This window comes from Phragmites australis, chromosome 1 (genome assembly GCF_958298935.1).
Source record: "Phragmites australis chromosome 1, lpPhrAust1.1, whole genome shotgun sequence".
NCBI lineage: Eukaryota > Viridiplantae > Streptophyta > Magnoliopsida > Poales > Poaceae > Phragmites > Phragmites australis.
In genome coordinates, this window is record NC_084921.1 from 42,619,829 (window position 1) to 42,642,146 (window position 22,318).

The window sequence follows — 22,318 nt, forward strand, 5'->3', positions numbered from 1 at the left end:
TTGACTCTCATCCAATGACGTTTAGTTGGAGCAGTATTGTGTCTAGTTAGTAAGTTCACTGCAAATGTGATATCAGATCTAGTGCAATTTGCAAGATACATGAACGCTCTAATAGCACTGAGATATGGAATCTCAGGTCCCAGTATCTCTTCTTCATCATCCCGTGGTCCAAATGGATCTTTCTATATATCTAGAGATCAAGCAACCATAGGTGTTTTAGGTGGATATGGTTTGTCCATATTGAATTTCTCTAATATTTTTTGAATATAAGCAGCTTGGTATACTAGAATTCCTAAGGAAAGGTGCTTGAGTTGTAAACCCAAACAAAATTTGGTTTGACCCAAATCTTTCATCTCAAATTCCGTCTTTAGATGATCACATGCTTTGTTTATATCTTGTGCGTTGCTGATGATATTTAGGTCATCAACATACACTGAAATGATACAAAATCTTATTGAAGATCTCTTGATAAATACACACAGGCAATCATCATTGTTGGAGTAACCCTTCTGCATAAAGAACTCACTGAGTCAGTTGTACCATATTTTTCCAACAGCTTTAAGTCATATAGTGACTTTTTAAGATTTACAAAATATGTTGTAGTTTGCATTTGGATTCCATTGAGAACCTTCATGTATATGTTTGAATCAAGTGACTGTAGCGAAAATAGCCCTATTAGGTTATGATTGTGATTTTAATGATTAATGACAACATAGTCATTGGGATTAACATGTTTGTCAAGTATATGCTTTAGTAGGTCTCATGGATGCAACAAAAGAGAAGTCACCGAAGCTGGAACAAAGAGAGGAATGAATTAGACTTGTTTCATGAATTTTGATGTGATCAAATGGAATATATTTCTATATAATCTTGTAGAGATCTTCACAAGCTTTCCATAGAGCCAAAGATCATCAAAATCGGAGTTCGGAGCGAAAAGTTATGCCAAAATACATAACGATATTTTGCTGAAATTTGCCTGACAGGATAGTCCGGTGCTCACATAAAAATCAGTTCGGTGCTGCATAGGATAATCCGGTGAGTTCAATGAAAAATAGTCCGGTGTTCACAGAAAATTTGAAGCGGAATCTTTTGCATCACAGGATGATCCGGTGTTCACAAAATGAACACACCGGACTAATATTTCTAGAGAGCTCCAAAATGAAGATATGCACATAGGATAGTCCGGTGCATTTGTCCGGTGTTCAATAAGTTATCACAGGATGATCCGGTGTTCACAAAATGAACACACCGGACTATTATTTGCAGAGAGCGTCACAATGAACATATACACATAGGATTATCCGGTGCATTTGTCCGGTGTTCAGTGAGTCATCACAGGATAATCCGGTGTTCACAGAGACTTGAGTGGGGGTTCCAACGGCTAGTTTGTGAGAGTGTACTCACCGGATGATCCGGTGTTAGTACTACTGTTCTCACCAGATCATCCGGTGTTAACAGCTTTTTAGAGCCGTTGGGTTAACGGCTAGTGCGCAAGTTTGAGGCTATAAATACCACTCCACTCAGTCATTTAAGGGTGCTGAAGTCTAGAGAAGTTCATAAACACCTGAGAAGACATCCAAGCCACCAAAGTGCTTAAAGTGATCATCCAAGGCGATCAAGCACAAGATTAGTGAGTGATTAGTGCTTATAGGCCTAGAGAGTGAGTTGCTAGGTGATTGCTGCCTAGAGAGTGGATCAAGGAGTGATCCAACAGTGTACATCTTGGTACGCCGGTACTTTGGAGTCTTGTTGACTCGCCGGCAAGCTTGTTGACCCTCCGACTTGGTGTGGAGCGGCGGCAAGGCGATTGTGCGGGGACGCGGAGACCCTTGCCTTTGTGGCTCAAGCTCCAAAGTGATCATGGCGGCAAGGAACCGGAAGAGAGGCTAGTGGTGAGACCTTGCCTTGGTGGTTTGGTGGCTCATCCAGGGGAGGTCTTGTCTTTGTGACTTGGTGGCTCAAAGGCCGTGACCGGGTGCCGACCGGGAGCATATCCTTTGTGGAGCTCCAACGTGGACTAGGGGTGGCATTCATGCCATCGATACCAGGGAAAAAAAATCCTTATGCCGAGTTTGCTCTCTCTACCTTATTTATGTTTCCGCATTTACTTACTTGCAATTTACCTTCTTAGATAGGTTGCAAGCGCTTTGATCGATAGAGTAGACACATTAGATAAACCTAGAGTACATTTAGATAGAAATTGATATAGGTTTATCTTGTGTTGTTTTTGGAGCTAAAAATAGTTTTAGATGTCCTAATTTACCCCCCCCTCTTAGGACGTCACCGATCCCTACAGTGACCCATATAAATATGTGGTCACTACATCCATCAACTACATAAATATATGATTTTGAACTACCAATGAGATAAGATATCGGAATATGATTCCACTCATGACTGGAGAATAGGTTTCATTGAAATCAATATCGGGTCTCTACGTGAACCCTTGTGCTACTAGCCTTGCTTTGTATCTCACCAATTCGTTGTTCTCTTTCTATTTTCGGATGGAAACCATTTGTATCCCACAGGGAAGGTATTTGGAGGTGTTGGTATTACTGATATGAATACCTCTTTTTTGAGGGCGAGACTATCTCTGCTTGGATTGCATCCTCCCATTGAGCCCAATACGAGCACTTTTGACACTTTGCTATGGTCTTGGGATCTGGATTTTTTTGGAGGTTCTTCGCAATTATTGAGGAGAAATATGTATCGACAATTGTAGTATTTCGGTCATGATTCTCCAGAATCTAGATGATGGTAATCTCTTGTACCCTTGGTGACTTTTTGTGATTTTCCAATACAATAGAGTGAGCATCATGATTGTATTCCCCAACGGAATTAAAGTCACGGAGTCAAAGATGTGTCCATTTATGGTATGCTTCAGGAAGAATCATTGCCCTATGCTGTTCATATCTAGTTTTGAGAGCTAGCCATAAAGTGCTCAGATTTTCTTCCATCAGATACTCAGATTTAAGGTCCAGATGGATATAGTGACTTATTATGTATAATGCTCTATATTTAACTTGATCTTCTAGTGGTGGATCTCCCTCTTGGAGATGTTAGAGTGCCACTACTATTTTGCGAGACGCAAGACTAACCTTGACGTCCATTGCCTATGTTGGATAATTATGACCGTCAAGTGTGAGTTTATCGAACTATTTGCTGGTCATTGTGTCCTACATGGATTTGACCACTAATTTGATTATTTTATTGCTATTAAATTAAAATCATCATGGTAATGTTATAATTATGTTGTAAAATTTGTGAAAACAAGACAAATCTTGAATTACTATTAGTGTAGACCTCATATTCGTGACTTAACACATTGAAGTTAGTCACCAAATTGATGTAGATCTCACAGTAGTAGAGTATAATCTGTAAATGTGCAGTAGATGCTTTGGTTCCACTGCCTTGTGTTATCTCAATATTAAAGGAGGTAATCACTTTTAATGATTTTGCATGAAATTCTTCTTGAATTAAATGCTTTGGGTATGTGTGCATATTAGTCTTAATTAAGGTGAATTCAGAATGTCAAACTTGCAATAAATAAAGTTATTGCAAAAAATGAACAAAGTCAATAATAGAACTACATGTTATAGGGATTGCATTAGAGCAAACACATGAAACATTACATATTTTCAGAAAAAACAAGGTCTGGAATGTGAAGTTACAACAGCAAACAACACGGTGCATAATTACAGTAAATACCGAGGTCCAAAATATGAAAAGTATTAGATACATTGTACTATTTAGTTGGACATCTTGCAATTTGTTAGAAACCCGAGGGGTTTATGCAAAATGGCCTAAGGCTCGGGTGAGGGCGCTGGCGCGAGCGTGAGGGTGGGGGGCAAGACAACCTAGGCTAGAGCCCAGATGACCTTTGGGCCCATGCGGCCGATGCTGGCATGGCACTCGGGAAGGCAGGCCGAGGCAACCTGGGCTTGGACCTTGTCGGCCTTTCAGCTGGCCTAGGTAGGGGGCATGCAACGGATGTAAGGGGGCGGGGCAACAGTGAGGGTTAGGGTTTCCCCACCCCAGCTACCACACCTAGTGTTCTTTGTGCCGTTGCACCACCTCGCATGTTGTGTCATTGTGTTGTCGTGTCGCCCTACCGCTGTGTCGTTTAGCATGACTTGTACTCCTCCCTGTCGGAGGAGGAGGTTAGGTCACCGCTACCGTTGTCGGTGGGGGCCTCGATGAGGAGACTCGTGATTGCCGAGGTCCAAGATCTCAGGCGGAGGCCGGGACGATGGTTCATCACCGTTGTCGTGAAGCAATGGAGAATGTGGCGGGCCAAAGTCATGGGTGACACACTAGGGGTGGCCTCGATGTCGCCATGAGCGGATCCGACGACTGCATCAGTGTAGTATGAAGGAACCCCACGGTGAGCCTCCGTGGTGCCACCCAGGTTGGCGTTGAAGTTGGAGCTGTGCGCCGCTGGGGTGGTCGTCAGGGTGCTGATGCTGAAGCAGTGCACCACCGTGGCGACGATGCGGCTTGGCCCTGTCGGGGCAATCGACGCATGAGTCAGGGATGAGAGCTCCGAGGCGACATCGACGGGGACATCCACCTGTGGTGGCTGCAGGTCGAAGGTGCTCACGATCAAGTTGAAGGTGAATGATGTGAAGCCATGGATGGGGCAAAATCCAAGGGCGCATGGAGGCATCCCTTCCTTACGAATGTCTATTATTCAATAGACATAGACAATGTTGTTGCCTGATGATCCATGACGTTGGTCACTTGGTTATAACACTAAGCTGACCGGTGGCTACTTCGAATCACTGGTGTGCTACTGTGGCCTATGTTGTCCATCCAAAACCACCGTTATAGTTCCACTAACTACTCTGCATTTAGGTTGGTTTGTTTTGTAAATTTTGCGCATTTGATTTCATCAACATTAAAACATAAGGATAATTGTACTATTAACCGATCGCATTCTCTGGGAAAAAAAATTACTGGAACTGGGAACAGAGATCAATTAGCTATTATAATCTAATTGTGACGAAGCCAGTCTGTAAGTATGGAAGCGGTCTGCTTCTGAGCATGGATTGGCTGGACATAACGAGCACTGCGCGCGCCAGAATGAGTGTGGATGTGACCCCCCGTGAATTCCGTCGTGTTTGAGCTGATCAGATCGTGCCCTTCGAAACAAGCGAACTCTAGATTTTTGTTTCTACTCGGAGACAGATCCAATCTAAGATCTAACTTTTAAGTAGGGGCAGCTCGAGTAGATTCACGAGCTAAGTAGTCATGGGTTCCTTAGCGCAGAAGAAACGTGGAAATGACCACGCCCATTCAATCATTCATCTGTTATGTTCTTCGTCGTTTCTCCTCTTCCTTCTTCTGTGATCGCTGTAGATTTTGCCAGCGATGTGAGAAAAGGGCAGTGTTATTTTTCTTGACTCGCAAATAACCCTTTATCGCTGTAGATTTTGTACAAGAGAACAGGGATATATTTTTTTACTGCCTACCTGACATTTAGCTATTTTTCTTTTCAATCTCATTCAGATTTTGGGCCAATAGGAATCTGACGTGTCATTCTGAGCGAACGAAAAAAATACTGCTTTTGTTAATTATTTCAGTCAGTTTTTTTTCCCAAAACACTGTTTACAGATGGTCAGCATAGGAACCGGGAGTTCCAAATTGATGGCAGAACTGGAAAACAACATCTCAGAACTTAAAATCTAAACTAGAAAACCAACCAAATATGGTCTAAATCCATCGAATTTTAGCCAATTTTTCTCACGTACATGATGAATCTTTATCCAAAAGATTTTCTCAAAGAGATGAAGAATTCACTCTTGATTTCGTGGATTTGACCAAAATCACACAGAGAGGGAAATTTTTAGAAAAAAACAACTAAAATGTGCTCGTGTGAGGAAATCGTTTTAGAATCACTCTAGATGTTTTCACACATGTCCTAGCAATCTTTTGCCCCAACAAAATTACTCGAAATCGTTGCCAAAAGCGAAGAATGAAAAATCAACCAAATCTTCAAGAACAAGAGATTAAAAGGAGGAAGATCAACAACATCACAAAATTTGCTAAATAACTAGTGAATAGAAATAAGAACATAGCAAGATTCATAGATACATGACTTGGAAGGAGCCCATCATCATTCCACTTTTGATGAGATTAAGTTTAAAGCTATTAACCCCAATTTCTCTCTTTGAAACTTTAACTAAACCTAAAAAATATCCAAATGAAAATAGGTCCTGGAGAAGTCCTAGAGAGGTCAGTTTGCACTAGCCCTCTCCTATATATATAGGCAAATGAACAATTCTCAAAATGACCCTAAGGACTAATGCATAGATATTATCTTCGAAGGACAAAATAATCCAACTCTTTTGTTATCCATTGGATGGACTTGGTGCCTTCACGACTCTACTTTGTCTCCACACAAGTTTCGTGATAATGTCACGTATCCTTTGACTCGCCTCCGGTTTTGAGGAGAAACCGGAAAAACCGACTTGTATGCTTCCCAACAAAAAGCCCAACAATGCACCAACCTTCTGACAAACTTTTTTATTTATATATTTTTATTTAAAAAATTGTAAAATTATGCGGCCATTTTGGAAATTTAAAAAATAGGCATCTAAAAATCATCCATTGAATGAGCAATAGGTTTAAAAATCATAAAAATATCATGTTCCAATACTTTTAACCATCAAAACAATATCGAAATAGTCATGAAAAATTCTAAAATATATATATAGAGAGAGAGGATGCTATCATGTAGCGCTCTATAAATTTTTAGATAAAAATACGACTTGTAAAATGAGAAACAAAATACAATTTTTTGAATACTGACATTTGTCTTTTTTTCTCATTATATGAGTAATTGTTTGAGTTAAAAATTTTGTAGAGCGATAGATTATAGCATCCTCTAGACTATAATTTTTTTCAAAAAAATTATGATTATTTTAATAGTATTTGAAGGTTGAGAATATTTTTAAACTTATTGCCCATCCAACGGGTGAGAAGTTTAAAAATCATAAAAATGTTGCGTTCAAATATTCTCAACATTTAAAACACTATCAAAATATTCATGAAAAAATTAGAAAAACATTTGTGGTATAGAGGATGCTATAATATAGCACTCCACAAAATTTCAACTTAAACAATTACTTTTAAAATAAAAACAAAAAAGATAAATTTTAGCTTCCTTAAAATTTCTCTCTTTTTTCTCATCTTACATGGCCTCCCCTAACCGGGTCTCCACAGGATAGCCTGCTTTGCAAAACTAATTGAAACTAGTGGCTTGCGCGCGCCTTGGCGCGCGGGCGAAAGTTTTTAGTTAGTAAAAGGTGTTTTTATGATTGGTAATATAGTTGTCGAGAATGTCATATGATATAATTAATTATTGGGGCATGCACTTTTGTACCATATTGAGTATAGATAGTAGCAGATGTTGTGGTGTTTTGATTTCAATGCGTTGTACAGTTTTATGAGGTGGTAAATATAATTCTGTTGTTTGTATCAGTTGTGCTAATCACTTAGGTAACCAGGTTGCTAGAGCGTTGCAGTAGTCAATGGGATTGCATGCGAATGAGGGATTGTAGCTGCTGTTTGATGTGTTTATCTTACAGGGCATTTCAAAAGATAAGAGGAGTTGGTTTCCAATACAGATTTGGTGGGTGTAAGCTGATATGCAGCAGTTATTGGGACCATAGGTAAATATAAGATCACAACCTGCTTAGAGTATATCTTGTAGCAGTCATGTGTGCCTGGGTGTAGGGTGATGGCACTTAGCAGTTTAGATAATAGTGACAGTTATATGATTTTACACAAAAGGTGATAACAGGAAGTATGTAGCATCATTTCCTACAATCTCATCTGTTATGAGATTGGGCAACACAGGTTCAAAAGCATTCGCAAAAAAAAAAAAACTGGCTTCATCCTGTTGCAAAAGACAAATACTTGTTCGAAGTCAAAATGCTGCAGGCACGTTGATTACCTGCAAATGAAAGGTGTAGCAATGGTTAGGTTATCTTTTTTTTGTTGCCCTGCGATCCTGCTGTTGTTAGAGAGCTAGTGTTTGTACCAATGTTGTGTAGATGGCATGAAGTGGTTACCATTAGTTATATTTGTGGTCATCAACCTTTGGATCAGGTATCTTTGAGTCAGGAGGCGTGAGTTGGTGGAAAGGGGCTCTGCATAGATGTACAGTGTTGCAGTAATGTTAATATTGGGATTTTTTGTGAGAGGTAGCATGGGAATTATTGTAGAGGGAAGCTTCTGGCCTGTACTTTTTGGTTGTTGAGTGTGACAGTGGGTCATCTGGTGGGTTGGGATTGCTGGTTTTGGTCTTTTTGTAGCTGATGTTTATCTCCTATACAAATAAGAAAAGTGTAAGAGTAAAAGTAGGTGTGTGGGTTTTGGTGGATTCAAATAGATATATAGATGGTTTATATAAATATTGAAGAGGAGGAGCTATACTTGCCTTTGCTGCATCTGGGTTTTCTGCAAAGAGTTTCCTTCTAGCACTAGATTGGCTAGTGGCATCAGCAGCGGCCCTGTTTGACATGTGAGCAAAAAATTTGGCTGAATATGTGGTGTACTAAGAGTAATAATAGTTTGATTTATACTACTGTTTTATACTCACAGAAGCCCAGATTTTTTGGATAGTGATCCGGCATTGCCCAGTGAAGGGGGAGGTGTCTGGAACAATAGTGAAATATATGGTTAGAATATATGGTATGAACAGAGTATTGTATGCTATATAAAGTATTGAATGGATGATAAAGGGAAGTGGAAGCTTATAATGTCTAGTAATACATTTCTGGTAGTTGTTCTTTGAGTATTTGGTGGTGCAGAAGTCCCAGTAGTCTTTGATGCACTTGGAGGAGTAGCAGTAGGTGGAGCAGCATAGGGATCGATGTGATAAGTGTCTGTATGTTTTTCTGCTTGGCAGATCAATGATTCTTGTTGGGTGTTCGAGTGAATTCTTGTTTCAGACTCTAATAGCCCTTTTGGTTGATTGTTTCTTAGTTGTGTGAGCGTGTGCTGTCGCCCATAAGCAGCAATGATAGAGTTCACCTGGTATGTTTTCTGCGGGCTGTAGTAGCTTTGATTTGTCAAGGTGATGGCAAAACTGAACTTTAGTGAAACTATAGCTGCAATGTCCAGTGGGGTGTCATTTGCAAATCTTGTGGCTCTTAGAACCTGTTGAACAGGTTTACCGACGATACGCCGGCCAACTTCACCAAAAGCAACCATTTCAGCTTCAGCGGTGCCATCATTTGCTATAAAGCATAATTTGTATCTGTAGTAATAGCAATTGTGTCATTTAGTAATGAACATAAATTTAACTGCGCAAAAAATATAGGAAGTAAGAGTTATTGTTAGATACTTGAAGCGATAGCCTGTGCAAGAGCATGTGCTGCATCTATATCCGGTGCCATCTGGAATGCAAGCTCGACTGCATTTGTTGCATGATGCAAACCACCACGCTATCGTTTGGACCAAGCGAGTGATTGTCACAGTGCAGCGGCATCCGTCCTCCTATAATCAAGTTTTGCTAATAATTGTTAGGCAGCAGATTAAGAAAAGAGGAGGTAATTTATTGTGATGTATTATTATAAGGCATCAGAGGTGTGTGAGGAGTAATAATTGGGATGAATGATAGCAGCAGTGGTATATATGATCCATACCGGAAAGTCGTATGGATTTATTGTTTCTAAATCCTGGAGTTGTTTATCTTCAAGTTGAATTGGTTTCTTTGTGGATGCTGCTTGCTGTGGGGGAGCAGGAGTGTGTTTGATTACCAGCCGTTGGTTCTGAATACTGTATGTAGACATTTGAAAAAAAAAGAAGGCAGGAAGAGTGTAATGGTTAGTGTTATGAGAGAAAGCATGAGAATGTTATGAGATATTGTAAAACAGTATTGATTTCACATACGTGTTGTAAAATGGTTCAGCCTCTGAAATAGTAGGATTGAAATACCAGCGGCACGCCATGTTTCCACTGAGGTATTCTTCGCCTATCAAAGTGGGAGAATCAGAGTTAATGATGTATTGTTGTTAGGTACGAATATTTCTTGCAAGTACAGTTGTGATTACCTGCAAAAGTCTTCATGAGATTACCAACAACAAGAATAACAATCGGTGTAGCTTGTTCTTCGTTGTAAATTTCATCGATTGTAAACTCCGTGGCTCGTTGTCCCCATAGTGTTAGTTTAATCTCAACATTGCTGTGTATAAATAGAGTTGTTTATTCATGTGATTCTATTGATTGAATATATGACAAACTACTAGGAATGTTAATGCTTGAGTTTCCAAAGAATGCATTGCTTACTTAAGGTCCCTAAGGATGACATCTCTGGTTACAGTGGAGGTTAACTGATTGGCAAGCTGTATCAAAGATGTGTCTGAAACTTCAGTGATGATACCAATAACATCTGCAATATTCAAGATCTAGTTATTTGAACAGTTTAGCGAGCGATGGATATACAAAGTTAGGAGGTGGTGGTTAGCAATGCACAAACCCAGGAAATTCCTGTTTTCACCAGCATACTGAGGTAGTTCAACAAAGGATGTCAGTCTGTAGACATATCTTGGGAATGTTTTTGGTGGATCTCTTGCTGGAGTTATCTTGGTGTAGCAAGTAATTTCAATCATGTAAGGTGCATTGACTGGCCTGTATAGGGATTTAGAATTGGAGACTCTAAAGCGGCTCATAATATAGATACCACCTTCGTCAAGCAAAGAGTCTTTTGTTTCTATTTCTGAGTTTGGTATTTCAGCATATATGGCATTACCCTGTAGTTAAAATTTCAATATAAGAATTGTAAACTATCAAGTAAGTATCCTAGAGACATGCATGAAAGTTGAATAAGGATTCTAGATTGCAAAGTGAGTATTGTAGAGGTATGTATGCAAATTGAATGGGGTTTTATATAGCTGAAGGGTGAGTAAGGAGCTGTGGCAATACCTGTTCGTCTGCGAGAACAAGGTCAATGTGGGCTACCGGTCCATCATCGGTGCCACCACGGTACTCCCACTTGCGTGACACGCGTACACATATTGTCCAGTGTTTAGACTTTGGATGCAGCATTGGCAGCAGATCAAATGGCATCTTGCAGTTATGCACATGTATTGATGAAAGTTGTTAGCTTAAAAGAATTAACATGTATTATTGAATGGGAATAAATGGTATGCAACAAGCAAATATCTGAATTAAGATGTATTATTGAATGGGAATAAATAGTATGCAGGAAGTAAATATCTGAAACAGTCATGGACATAGTTCAGTAATGTAGGCATAATCATTGGAGTGTATGCTTACCATATGGATGATTGCATCCAAAATAGTGTTCATCTCTTAGTGTGTAGTAATGCAACATGGTATAGTGTGATTTTGGACAGAAACATGTTGAGTTACGTGATGTTGCAACAAAATTGAATTTTCTGCAAAATATTTAGATTACAAGCTATATTTACATAGAAGCTTTCTATATGTCTGTAGATGTAGGAAGAATAGACTGTAGGACTTCCTTATAAACTATATTTTGAGTAGTATCAGTACACCTGCCATCATCGTCTTCAATTAGTATCTTAAGGCCATGTTTAGAAGTTACACGTGAGGCAGCGACATATAGTTGACCATGGCTGAAAACTGGGTTTTTTAAATAAATGCCTACTTTATCAAGTGTTTGACCTTGGCTTTTATTGATGGTCATGCAATAGCATATCTTGACAGGGAATTGACGGCGTTCAAGAACAAAAGGAAGCTTTGAGTTTTTCAGCATTAAACAGATACGAGGAATGAATACAGTTTGTCCTGCATGTGTGCCAGTGATTATTTGTGTTTCAATTATTGTATCACCCATAGCTGTGACTGTCAACCGTGTTCCGTTGCATAAGCCACTAGATTGATTCAGATTGCGAAGTAACATTATTGGAACTTCTATTTTAAGAATTAGTTTATGCTGGGGGAAATTGTTTCCATTTAGCGAATTCAAAAACTCAACAGGGTATAGGAGATCATATGAATCATGGACACCTTGCGCCTTAGATATTTTATCGTAACTTAGATACTCTTTTTGATCACCAGGTATAAGAGATACTATATGTGAATTAATTTGATCAGCTACTTCATTAGTCGGTGTTAATATAGCTCTTGCACGAAGGTATGAAACATCAGAGAACCTTGTTTCTAAATCTGGGTATATAGCATTGATTAAGCAGGTAATTTTGTCTTTGTCGTTCATAATAAGTAGATCATGGGGTATTTTTATCCATGTAGGCTCTAGTTCACCTTCTCTTGCTGTTGCTTGCAATTTTCCCTCACCTAGATCTAACACCCATTGGCTAAATTCTGTAATTTCTTGTTGAGCCTGGGTGTCTAAATTTGGGGTACAAAGCCTCATGTTTTTTCCTAATGTTAAAATCGTGACATTTTTCCAGAGCGGCGAATTTACTATTGCTGCATTTACAATTTGTGCTCTGGTACCACCTTCAATAACAGGTAGTATTTGTCTCAAATCACCTCCTAGAACAACAACTTTGCCACCAAAAGGAGTGTGTTTTGGATGGGGTGTTTGTGTTGATAATAAATCACGTAAAGTTCTATCTAGTGTTTCAAAAGCTAGTCTATGTGTCATCAGAGCTTCATCCCAAATTATTAATGATGTTGCCTCAATAAGTTCAGCTAACATAGTTCCTCGTTTGATATCACACACAGTGGCATTATCTATGTCACAAGGAATTTTGAATCTAGAATGCGTTGTTCTACCACCTGGCAATAGTAAGGATGCAACACCAGAAGATGCGACTGTAAGAACAATTTTCTTTCGTGCTCGTAGGTATGTAACTATAGTGTTCCATAAGTAGGTTTTACCGGTGCCTCCATAACCAGAAACAAAAAAGAAGCCAGCAGCATTGTTTAGTACTGCATTTGTTATAGTATGAAAAGCCTGACGTTGTTCGTCATTAAGATTTGAAAGTAAGAGATCAGATTCAAGCAATAAATCTTCAATGTTGTATGAAAGTTCTTCATCAATAAATCGATTTCCATACGCTGTATGAGCTGCATTCGTCCTATGTGGTAAGTTATAGTCTCTCATTCTCCCCCCATTCTTTGCAAATAGTGTAGAAAGGTCTTCTATTAAATAGTTTTTTAATTCATCGTCAGATAGTTGATAGCTTGGATTGCCAACAACTTCTCTGAATCTATATTGTATATCATCGACTAATGCTTGCCAAACTTTTTCAAAGAAAGCAAGTTCGTCGTTGACCTCACAAAAAAGGAGCATTGTAACAAACAGTTGCCTAAGTTGTGCAGAAGTAGCCCATGCTGCTGCTTCATCGAAAGCGTTGTACCATTCTTGGTCATCACCAAGGAGGCCACGAGCATTACATGCTTCTTTAAATGTTGGATATGTGACACCATTGCATGTTTTGACATCATCATAGTTTTGGGCACCTTTAACAACCATTAATAACATTCTAAGGTAATATCGTTCACCAACAGATGGATGTATATAATATAGCCGTCCTATTTTTGTTCCTATTTGTCTAGGTTTCCATGCTCTTGATGTTTCATCCCAACGCCACTTTGAGGGGAATTCACAATATGTTAGTACTCTTGCTTGAGGATACATTTGGTTGGCTATGAACCATTCGGTTAGTATGGTTCTACGCAGGAATTGCACAGAGACAATATTAGCTAAATTAGCATCAGCATTGTATGTTATATTGTTTTCATTTGGTAAGTGTACAGGCAGCCTTTCTACAGGTGGGAAGTGTCTATGTATGTCAAATCCGAAAACACGCCAGCATGCATCTTGTTCACAAATATAGCGACAATCAAGGTATTCTTTGACCTCATTTGTAGTTTGTGTTTCATTGTCATACGGCGCATCTCGATCATTTCTTATTCTTTCGATATAAACCTTGCCACAATCTGGACCCTTTGTGACATATTTGAATAGGTATTTGATGAAAATGCTTTTGTTGCACCATTCTACATTGATATGTGCCTGAAATTTCTTAAGTAAATACATGTTGTAAGGAACTATCCATCTGTTGTTTAGCTTTATGTTTCCTTTTTGGATGTACATGTTATTATCAGGCCTTTTGTATATTGCAAAGCCGTTTTCATCAATGGTGGTCTCAGTATGGAAAGGTTTAGGGTATCCTTTTGAACATTTGCCGTTTTTCATGCAGGGGCTGGCCTGCTGATTTTCACCGCATGGACCATGTGTCATATGTTCAGCAACTAATACATAGCCCAGGGGATCAATTTTTGGATCAGGAATTTCTGCACTTATATATGTATCAATGAATGTAGATGTTGGTTGTGAGGTGTCGTGGGAGACCCATATAATAATGTGTGCATGGGGGAGGCCACGTTTTTGGAATTCGACAGTATGCAAAACTAATAATGGGTGATGGAATCATGGGCGGTAGGAGGGGGGCGTGGGTGGAGAGAAGAGGAGAAGAAAATTAGTATAAGCATATTTGTAATAAAGGTAGTCTAACTTTGGGAAATAAAGGGTATAGTAAATATTGATGCATACCTGCATCGATTGGACCAAAAACCACACCTTTTTTTGTGTCCTCCAGAAGTTCTTCAAGCTTCATATTATATGCTCGTACAACAATATCAGCTCTATCTGTGGATTTTTGGCCAGGCTCAAAAACTAATGCTTCAGAGATTTCTGGCCATTTGGAATTACATGTGAACGTTGTAAAGAAATCCGGTGGTCCATATACTCTACATATCGCTATTCCATCATGGTAATTTTGGATCATGTAGCGTCTCCCACCAGTGTGGGAAGCTGGCAACACAGTTTTTCCAATGTGGTTACCATCTATGCACCCACGGCCTACAGCATCAGCTATGCCTTGTAAGTTCTCCACTCTAAGCTTAGCTTGGTTTTTAAGTATGAACCAGAGCCTTATTTCATCTATGCAAGCACGAGCATCAACTTTAGCTTGGCTAGACAATGCGCTATAACATAAATATGGGTTTGGCTGATTCTTTCTATAGTGAAACATATAGCGAAAATAGTCTTGCATCGTCATTGTGGAGCGTGTTCTTTTATGGAGTGGATCGATATTGCTATAAGGTATACCAATCTGATAGCCACGTTCACCATATGGGAAAAGGAGAGGGTACTGAAGCGACATGAAAGCAGGATGTAAAGCAGATATTTGATGAAGTTGTCCATCATGGGTTTGTATCACTATGTCTCGTTTGAATGTGTCAAGTGTAAAATCACCAACAACAAGCATGGCAAGTTCATCAGTTGTAGGCAAGTTATATTGTACTGGATCACCTTCTTTCGCCCCTATTATTCTAATAATGAATTCTTCGTCGTCATGATGTGCTAGTCTATCCCTTGCTAGCCTAAATTTTTTTACGAATGGATTATGGATATCGAGCATTTTTATTAGCTCTTCAATTATTAATGGATCTAGAGGGTCAGTAGGCCTTTCATCTGGGTTCAAAGCATGTAATCTATTTCTCACTTCATTGCGGGTATCATATATATATAGCTGTATGAATTTGGGAGGGTTGCCATCAGGTGGAAGCAAAGATCCAATACGATGATGGATTTGACCATTAATTTTAAAAACAGGTGGGCCTCGACCATCATTTATAGAGCGGTCTATGTTTGCTCCCATTGATGTAAAAGAAAATAAGCAATTGTATTGGCGTATATTTTTCAAAAAGTTTTTACAACAACTGTTGCCGTCGAATTTAGCTAAGCTGGCTAGTGGCTCAGGTCGCTGTCTAAAAGGCGGTATACTAATCTTGCCTCCTCTGCAGCAAGAGTTGTAAATGATTGAATCGTTTCTTATGGATGAATCAGATTTAACTCTCTCTCCAAGCCAAAATAGGGCATGGCAATATCTACATTCATATTCAGGTGGCCCGAAATAGGAACGATGAGGATAAGAAGCTGTATAACAAAATATTTAAATCAGAATATGTGAAGCAGATGTAGCGTGGTAAATGAAGGTGGCCACAGTCCAAGAGGAAGCAACAGCAAGGCTTAATCAGTCAGTAAGGACGATGCAACTAAGCAAATCTAGCTTTAAAGTGTATATATATATATAATAGCATGGAACAGGGCATTCTAGGATCACATTGTGGAGGTCACTAGCGTAATATGGCAACTACACATACCTTTTAGAGCGTCAATGTAATCTTGGTTGAAGCGACCGCATCCTAGCGATATTCTATTACCATTTAGTGTTGCTACAATGGCAAAGCAACAATAAGTATTTACACAGTGAAGATATATATCACTGTAAGTAACTTAGGAAATTTAATGATCCTAGAAGATGATACTAAGCACCTGTTAGCGCCAATCTTTGCTGATCTAATAATCTCCGTCGCTTGCGTCGACACTCAGCTGGGTTCATAACTAAAGGTGAGTGATGCGCAGCATCACCTGTGGCATCACCTGGGATTAGCAACAAATAGTTACACTGGGCTTTGTAGCAGCTCATGGTGTAAACTTTAAGCGTATGGGAAACAAACATACTTCGACCTCTACGACGTCCACGCCTAGATCGGGTCTGGTGTGTAGGTGAAGGTGCTGTATGTTATTGGAATAACAACAAAAAGAATAAGAACGAAGGTTTTAGTTTTGTAAGGATATTTTAAATGTGGGAAACAAGGGTAGCACCAAAGGGAAGAAGTGGTGAACGTACACGGTGAAGGATCACTGTCCTGGTACGCCTGAGTTGTATGTGGCTCCATTGACTATTGGAACAAATAGGAATGCAAATGAAATGATAGCAGGCAATTAAACAACAGCTGAAATCGGTCATGATCTTATAATCCGGAGAAGCACGCGTGGGCAGAAGGGGGGACAAGGGGAGTATTGGTCGATGTTTTTTTTGCCACACCAGTGAATAATATAATTCACATTCATTAATAATCACACTGCAACATTTAATAAAGAATATGTACAAAGACAGGAAGGAAATCTGCAGAGTTCAGTCTACGGGAAATTAAATAAGCAAACCTAGGGATGTAATTTCTTTTAAAAAACAACGGTATTGTGCCTCTAGGTTATCACTCCATTGGAAGCCACTCTTTCTAACAGTGGCAGCCATACCAGCTAGATGCACAGCTCTAGTAGCCAGACTAAGTGCAGATTGAGCAATTCTTCTATGCAGAACTAAGCCCTGGAAATTATAATCAACTACAACAAAACCATATATGGCTTGAAGGTAAGCGACAGCCTGGAGAGCAGCCTGTTCGTAAGCAAACGTGCATCCTTGTTCAGCACATGACCAGAAAAAAACTTGCCACGAGGCACCTTGCGAACTCACAAAGGGTAACTCTATTTCTACCCCACAAAGAATACTCCCATCACCAGCAACTTCAGAAAGCAACAAAGCATATGGCAGGCGGCACCGAGCCACAACAGCTTGGAGGAGGGAAACATACGACGCTCCGATGAGAAACATATGGTTCATTCAGGCTACTCTGTCCTGCTTAGTTCTTTTTTTGTTTTTGAAAAATGTGAAAGGAAAAGGAAAATGGAAGAAGGGAAATTCCAGGAAGGCCGTAAAGGAGTAAAATGGAGAGAAGCGAAAAAGGGGGAAAACCCCAAAGTGTGTTAGTAATCACAGCATGTACTAAAGAATGGTATAACAATGGAAATTAAACACAGATGCACACATATACATGTACATATATACACATGCATATATACATATATATATGTATATGTATATACATGTATATATATACATTCATATATTTCTTCACGTATGGTAAGCAAGATCGGGTATTAGAATCAGCAACATGCAAACACACATACAAACAATAAGCATCAATGTACTTCAAAGGGAGATCATTGGAAAAGGGCTCATGGATCTTACTGTGATGGCAGACTGGGACCCTGCGGAGCACTTCACGTTGATCAAGCGATGCCACAAGGTAGCACAGAATGTAACCTGGAGGAAAAGAAAAGGAGGGGGGAGGGAAGTTAAAGCATAGACATACATGTATATATATACATTTACATATTTATGCATGTATGGTAAGCAAGATTGGGTGTCAGAATCAGCATCATGCGAACACACATACAAAGAATAAGCATCAATGTATTTCAAAGGGAGATCGTTAGAGAAGTGCTCATAGATCTTACCGCGATGATACAGTAGAACCCTGCCGAGCACTCTTAACGTTGATCAACAGATGGCACAAGCCAGCGCAGAACTTAACCTGGATCAAAAATGGGGAAAAAAATTAAAAGCAATAGTCTCACATCGCTACAATGAATAAACAATGATGGGCATCCTTTGCGCGGCTGTGTGTGTGTTTTTTTTTCATCTAACAAACAACACGTACAACGACAGGAAGGGAATCTGCACAGTTCACTCTACGAGAAATGAAACAAGCAAACCTAGGGATGTAATTTCTTTTTAAAAACAGTGGTATTGTGCCTCTAGGCTACCACTCCATTGCAAGCCACTCTTTCTAACAGTGGCAGCCATACCAGCTAGATGCACAGCGCTAGTAGCCAGAGTAAGTCCAGATTGGGCAATTCTTCTATTGGGAACTAACCCGCGGAAATTATAATCAGCGACAATGAGACCATATATGGCTTGAAGGTAAGCGACGGCCTGGAGAGCAGGCTGTTCATAAGCAACCGTGCATCCTTCTTCAGTACATGACCAGAGAAAAACTTGGCACGATGCACCTTCCAAACTCACAAAGGGTAACTCTATTTCTACCCCACAAAGGAGGGAAACATATGATGCTCCGATGACAAACATATGGTGCATTTAGTCTACTCTGTCCTTCTTAGTTCTTTTTTCTTTTTCGAAAACGTGAGGGGAAAAGGAAAATGAAAGAAGCGAAATTCCAGGGAGGTCGTAAAGGAGTAAAATAGACAGAAGTGAAAAAGGGGGGAAAACCCAAAGTATGTCAGTAATCACAGCATGTACTAAGTAATGGTAGAAAAATGGAAATTAAACACACATGCGTGCATGTACATGTACATATATACACATACATATATACATGTATATATGTATATGTATATACATGTATATATATACATTCATATATTTCTTCATGTATGGTAAGCAAGATCGGGTATTAGAATCAGCAGCATGCGAACACACATACAAACAATAAGCATCAATGTATTTCAAAGGGAGATTATTAGAAAAGGGCTCATGGATCTTATTGTGATGGCACACTCGAACACACATACAAACAATAAGTATCAATACATGACCAGGAAAAAAAAACTTGCCACGGTGCACCTTCCAAACTCACAAAGGGTAACTCTATTTCTACCCCACAAAGGAGGGAAACATATGACGATCCGATGGCAAACATATGGTGCATTCAGTCTACTGTATCCTTCTTAGTTCTTTTTTCTTTTCGGAAAATGTGAGGGGAAAAGGAAAATGAAAGAAGCGAAATTCCAGGGAGGCCATAAAGGAGTAAAATGGACAAAAGTGAAAAAGGGGGGAAACCCAAGGTATGTCAGTAATCACAGCATGTACTAAGGAATGGTATAAAAATGGAAATTAAACACACATGCACACATATACATGTACATATATACACATACATATGTACATACATATATACATTCATATATTTTGTCACGTATGGTAAGCAAGATCAGGTATTAGAATCAGCAGCATGGGAACACACATACAAACAATAAGCATCAATGTATTTCAAAGGGAGATTATTAGAAAAGGGCTCATGGATCTTACTGTGATGGCACACTCGAACACACATACAAACAATAATCATCAATGTATTTCAAAGGGAGATTATTAGAAAAGGGCTCATGGATCTCACTGTGATGGCACACTGGGATCCTGCCGAGCGCTTCACATTGATCAAGCAATGCCACAAGGTAGGACAGAACGTAACCTGGAGCAAAAGAAAAGGAGGGGGGGAGGGAAGTTAAAGCATACACATACATGTATATATATACATTTACATATTTCTGCATGTATGGTAACGCTTCATATTGATCAAGCAATGCCACAAGGTAGGACAGAATGTAAGCGGGAGCAAAAGAAACGGAGGGGGGAGGGAAGTTAAAGCATACACATATATGTATATATATACATTTACATATTTCTGCATGTATGGTAAGCAAGATCGGGTGTTAGAATCAGCAGCATACGAACACACATACAAATAATAAGCATCAATGTATTTCAAAGGGAGATCGTTAGAAGAGTGCTCATAGATTTTACCGCGATGATACAGTGGAACCCTGCCGAGCACTCTTAACGTTGACCAAGCGATGTCACAAGGCAGGGCAGGGCAGAACTTAACCTGGACCAAAAAGGGGAAAAAATTAAAAGCAATAGTCTCACATTGGTACAATGAACAAACAATGGTGGCCATCCTCTGTGCAGCCGTGTATGTGTTTTTTTCCCAGTTTTTCATCCTCTGCGCAGCCGTGTATGTGTTTTTTCCCAGTTTTTTCCCCTATAGGGGAGGGGTGGAGAGAAAGCAGAAACGCTAAAAATGCTGTACCAAATGCGTCGAATCAAGGAAACCAACAAATCGTAGATTAGAATCGAATAAAAAAACCAGGGAACCAACAAATCATAGATTAAGTCCAAATTTGGCCTTTTTTCCCCTTTTCCTTCCTCTGCGCAAGTGATCAGGTAAAAAATAACCCGAAAGGAAACAAACAAATGACGGAGTAGGCTCAGATTCTGTTTTTTTTTCCTCCTCCTTCAATTGCATGGATGAGCAGGAAGAATGACCGAGCGGCTGCAGGAGGGCCAAAGCAAGAACCACATCCCATCGGTGTACCAGCTAGATTAGAAAGCAGGACAGCAAACGCGAGGAATGAAGAAAATCATGGGAAAAAAATCCATAGGCCTAACCGAAGCAACAACAAAACCATGGATCCCGCCTAAAAAAAGCAAATAGACAACGATAGCAATCCGCATGGACGCAGCAGCTCCAGTGAGAAACCAACAAAGAAATACAAGAGCAGGAACTCAGCAAAACAATCAAAACGAGAGACTAAAGAAAAAATATTTGCATGTAGAGAACCGGGGTGAATGGGTGAGAAAGGGGGAAGAACAAGCAGGCGATGCCGACATCGCCGACGAGAGAAGCAGAAACCCCCAAAAAAAAAAAGAGGGGGGGCATCCGTAGATGGAGGGAGCCAAAAGCAGTAAAAAAACGATAATCACTCCATGCAATGGCAAGCGGGGTGGGGAAAAAAGAGCCGAAGATATAAACAATAGCACATAGAAAGCGACGGAGTAACCATAGTATAGGTGAAAACCTCTTTTCTGTCACACGGGGAAATTACCAGATCGAATGCGGCAACTCTAGGCACTCGCGGAGCTCGGATGCGCACGGTGGAAGTCGCAGGAAGTCGAAAGCGAAGGACAAGAAAGAAGACGCGAGAGAATTTCCTACCTTATCTTCTTTCCCTGTTCGTTTTTTCCTTTCTTTTTTTTCTTTACCATGTGACTGATCCGCCTCCACAGAAGCGCACAGCAAACATAGAGCTAACATCGTGTATTGGGCTAACGCGTGTACCGCACAACGGGACACGCCAAAAAACCAGAAGCTTCCCCGCCAATCCAACGACGTCGCGCGAACCTCGGGGAATCCGTGCAACAGGTCTGCCAGACGATGAGCATCGAACGACGGAAGCATTTTTTGCAGGTGTGAAGGAACCTTGGAGAATCCGTGCGTCAGCTCTTCCACACGATGGGCATCGAACGATGAAAGCATTTTTTTCAACGTGGACGCCCTGGCTGGCCACCGACGCTCCGTGCTCTCATAAGTAGTAATAACTGAGCTGACAACAAGATCAAAGCCCATGAACTGAAACAAATAACAACGTAATCAGCCCACGACGGGCGGAGAGGCACGCGTGCGAACGGGAGTGGCCGCGGGCACGAATCATGGCACCACTTAGACGCAGAGAAATTGATTTTTTTTATATATTTTATTTCTTTCATATTTTCAAGAATACACTGTTGTTTCAAAAAATCATAGATCTAACCTACCATCGTCCGTTCAATGGGCGAGAACAAGATTTCATCCACTAAACGGGCAAGATCTTATGAGCCCCAGTGATTAGCGAATTAAATAACCGGAGAGAGAAAGATCCTACATGTTCAGTGGACGAGACCTTGGTCTCGTTTTGGGTATTGAAACCGGCACGACCAGCCTTGCCGACGGACATCACATGCCTCATTTGTTTTTTACTGAGCCGAGAGGAGAGGAGGTGGAGGCGAGAGGAAAATTGTGTGGTGAAGTCTGTCGGAGAAAAAATGTATACTTTTTTCTTTTATTTATTTATAAATCCGGTAGGATAGTTACTAGTGCT

The 22,318-nt window shown here is 40.0% G+C and overlaps 1 protein-coding gene across 11 annotated transcripts; it reads right to left on the reverse strand.

Annotated features, from left to right (window-relative positions):
- Nucleotides 1–7,734: 7,734 nt before the first annotated feature.
- On the reverse strand, nucleotides 7,735–21,306 carry LOC133920180 (uncharacterized). Of its 11 annotated transcripts, XM_062364907.1 has the most exons (21): nucleotides 20,205–21,306; nucleotides 19,798–19,872; nucleotides 18,119–18,195; nucleotides 17,850–17,924; nucleotides 16,668–16,719; nucleotides 16,499–16,552; nucleotides 16,310–16,417; nucleotides 16,138–16,209; nucleotides 10,933–11,076; nucleotides 10,487–10,760; nucleotides 10,297–10,399; nucleotides 10,062–10,192; nucleotides 9,901–9,982; nucleotides 9,654–9,786; nucleotides 9,353–9,504; nucleotides 8,779–9,265; nucleotides 8,606–8,661; nucleotides 8,444–8,516; nucleotides 8,250–8,332; nucleotides 8,045–8,153; nucleotides 7,735–7,957 (listed from the first exon to the last, which is right to left on the reverse strand). In XM_062364907.1, exons 9-20 carry the CDS (start codon nucleotides 11,074–11,076, stop codon nucleotides 8,078–8,080), a joined length of 1,794 nt encoding a protein of 597 aa, XP_062220891.1. In that variant the 5' UTR covers nucleotides 16,138–16,209; nucleotides 16,310–16,417; nucleotides 16,499–16,552; nucleotides 16,668–16,719; nucleotides 17,850–17,924; nucleotides 18,119–18,195; nucleotides 19,798–19,872; nucleotides 20,205–21,306; the 3' UTR covers nucleotides 7,735–7,957; nucleotides 8,045–8,077. The 11 variants fall into 11 exon arrangements, 9 of the variants coding, with proteins under 9 accessions (XP_062220891.1, XP_062220899.1, XP_062220882.1 ...); XM_062364915.1 differs by lacking the exons at nucleotides 16,138–16,209; nucleotides 16,310–16,417; nucleotides 16,499–16,552; nucleotides 16,668–16,719 and having other exon boundaries at nucleotides 9,040–9,265; nucleotides 20,205–21,303; XM_062364898.1 differs by lacking the exons at nucleotides 16,138–16,209; nucleotides 16,310–16,417; nucleotides 16,499–16,552; nucleotides 16,668–16,719 and having other exon boundaries at nucleotides 8,076–8,153; nucleotides 20,205–21,303.
- Nucleotides 21,307–22,318: the final 1,012 nt, after the last annotated feature.

Excerpts from the sequence above, each read along its gene's own strand:
- LOC133920180 (XM_062364912.1), bottom strand. The coding sequence starts at position 11,076 with ATGCCATTTGATCTGCTGCCAATGCTGCATCCAAAGTCTAAACACTGG. Across the intron at positions 8,662-8,778 it reads AAAGAACAACTACCAGAAAT|ACACCTCCCCCTTCACTGGG; the intron begins GTATTACTAGAC and ends CTATTGTTCCAG. Across the intron at positions 8,154-8,249 it reads TCACACTCAACAACCAAAAA|AGCCCCTTTCCACCAACTCA; the intron begins GTACAGGCCAGA and ends ACATCTATGCAG.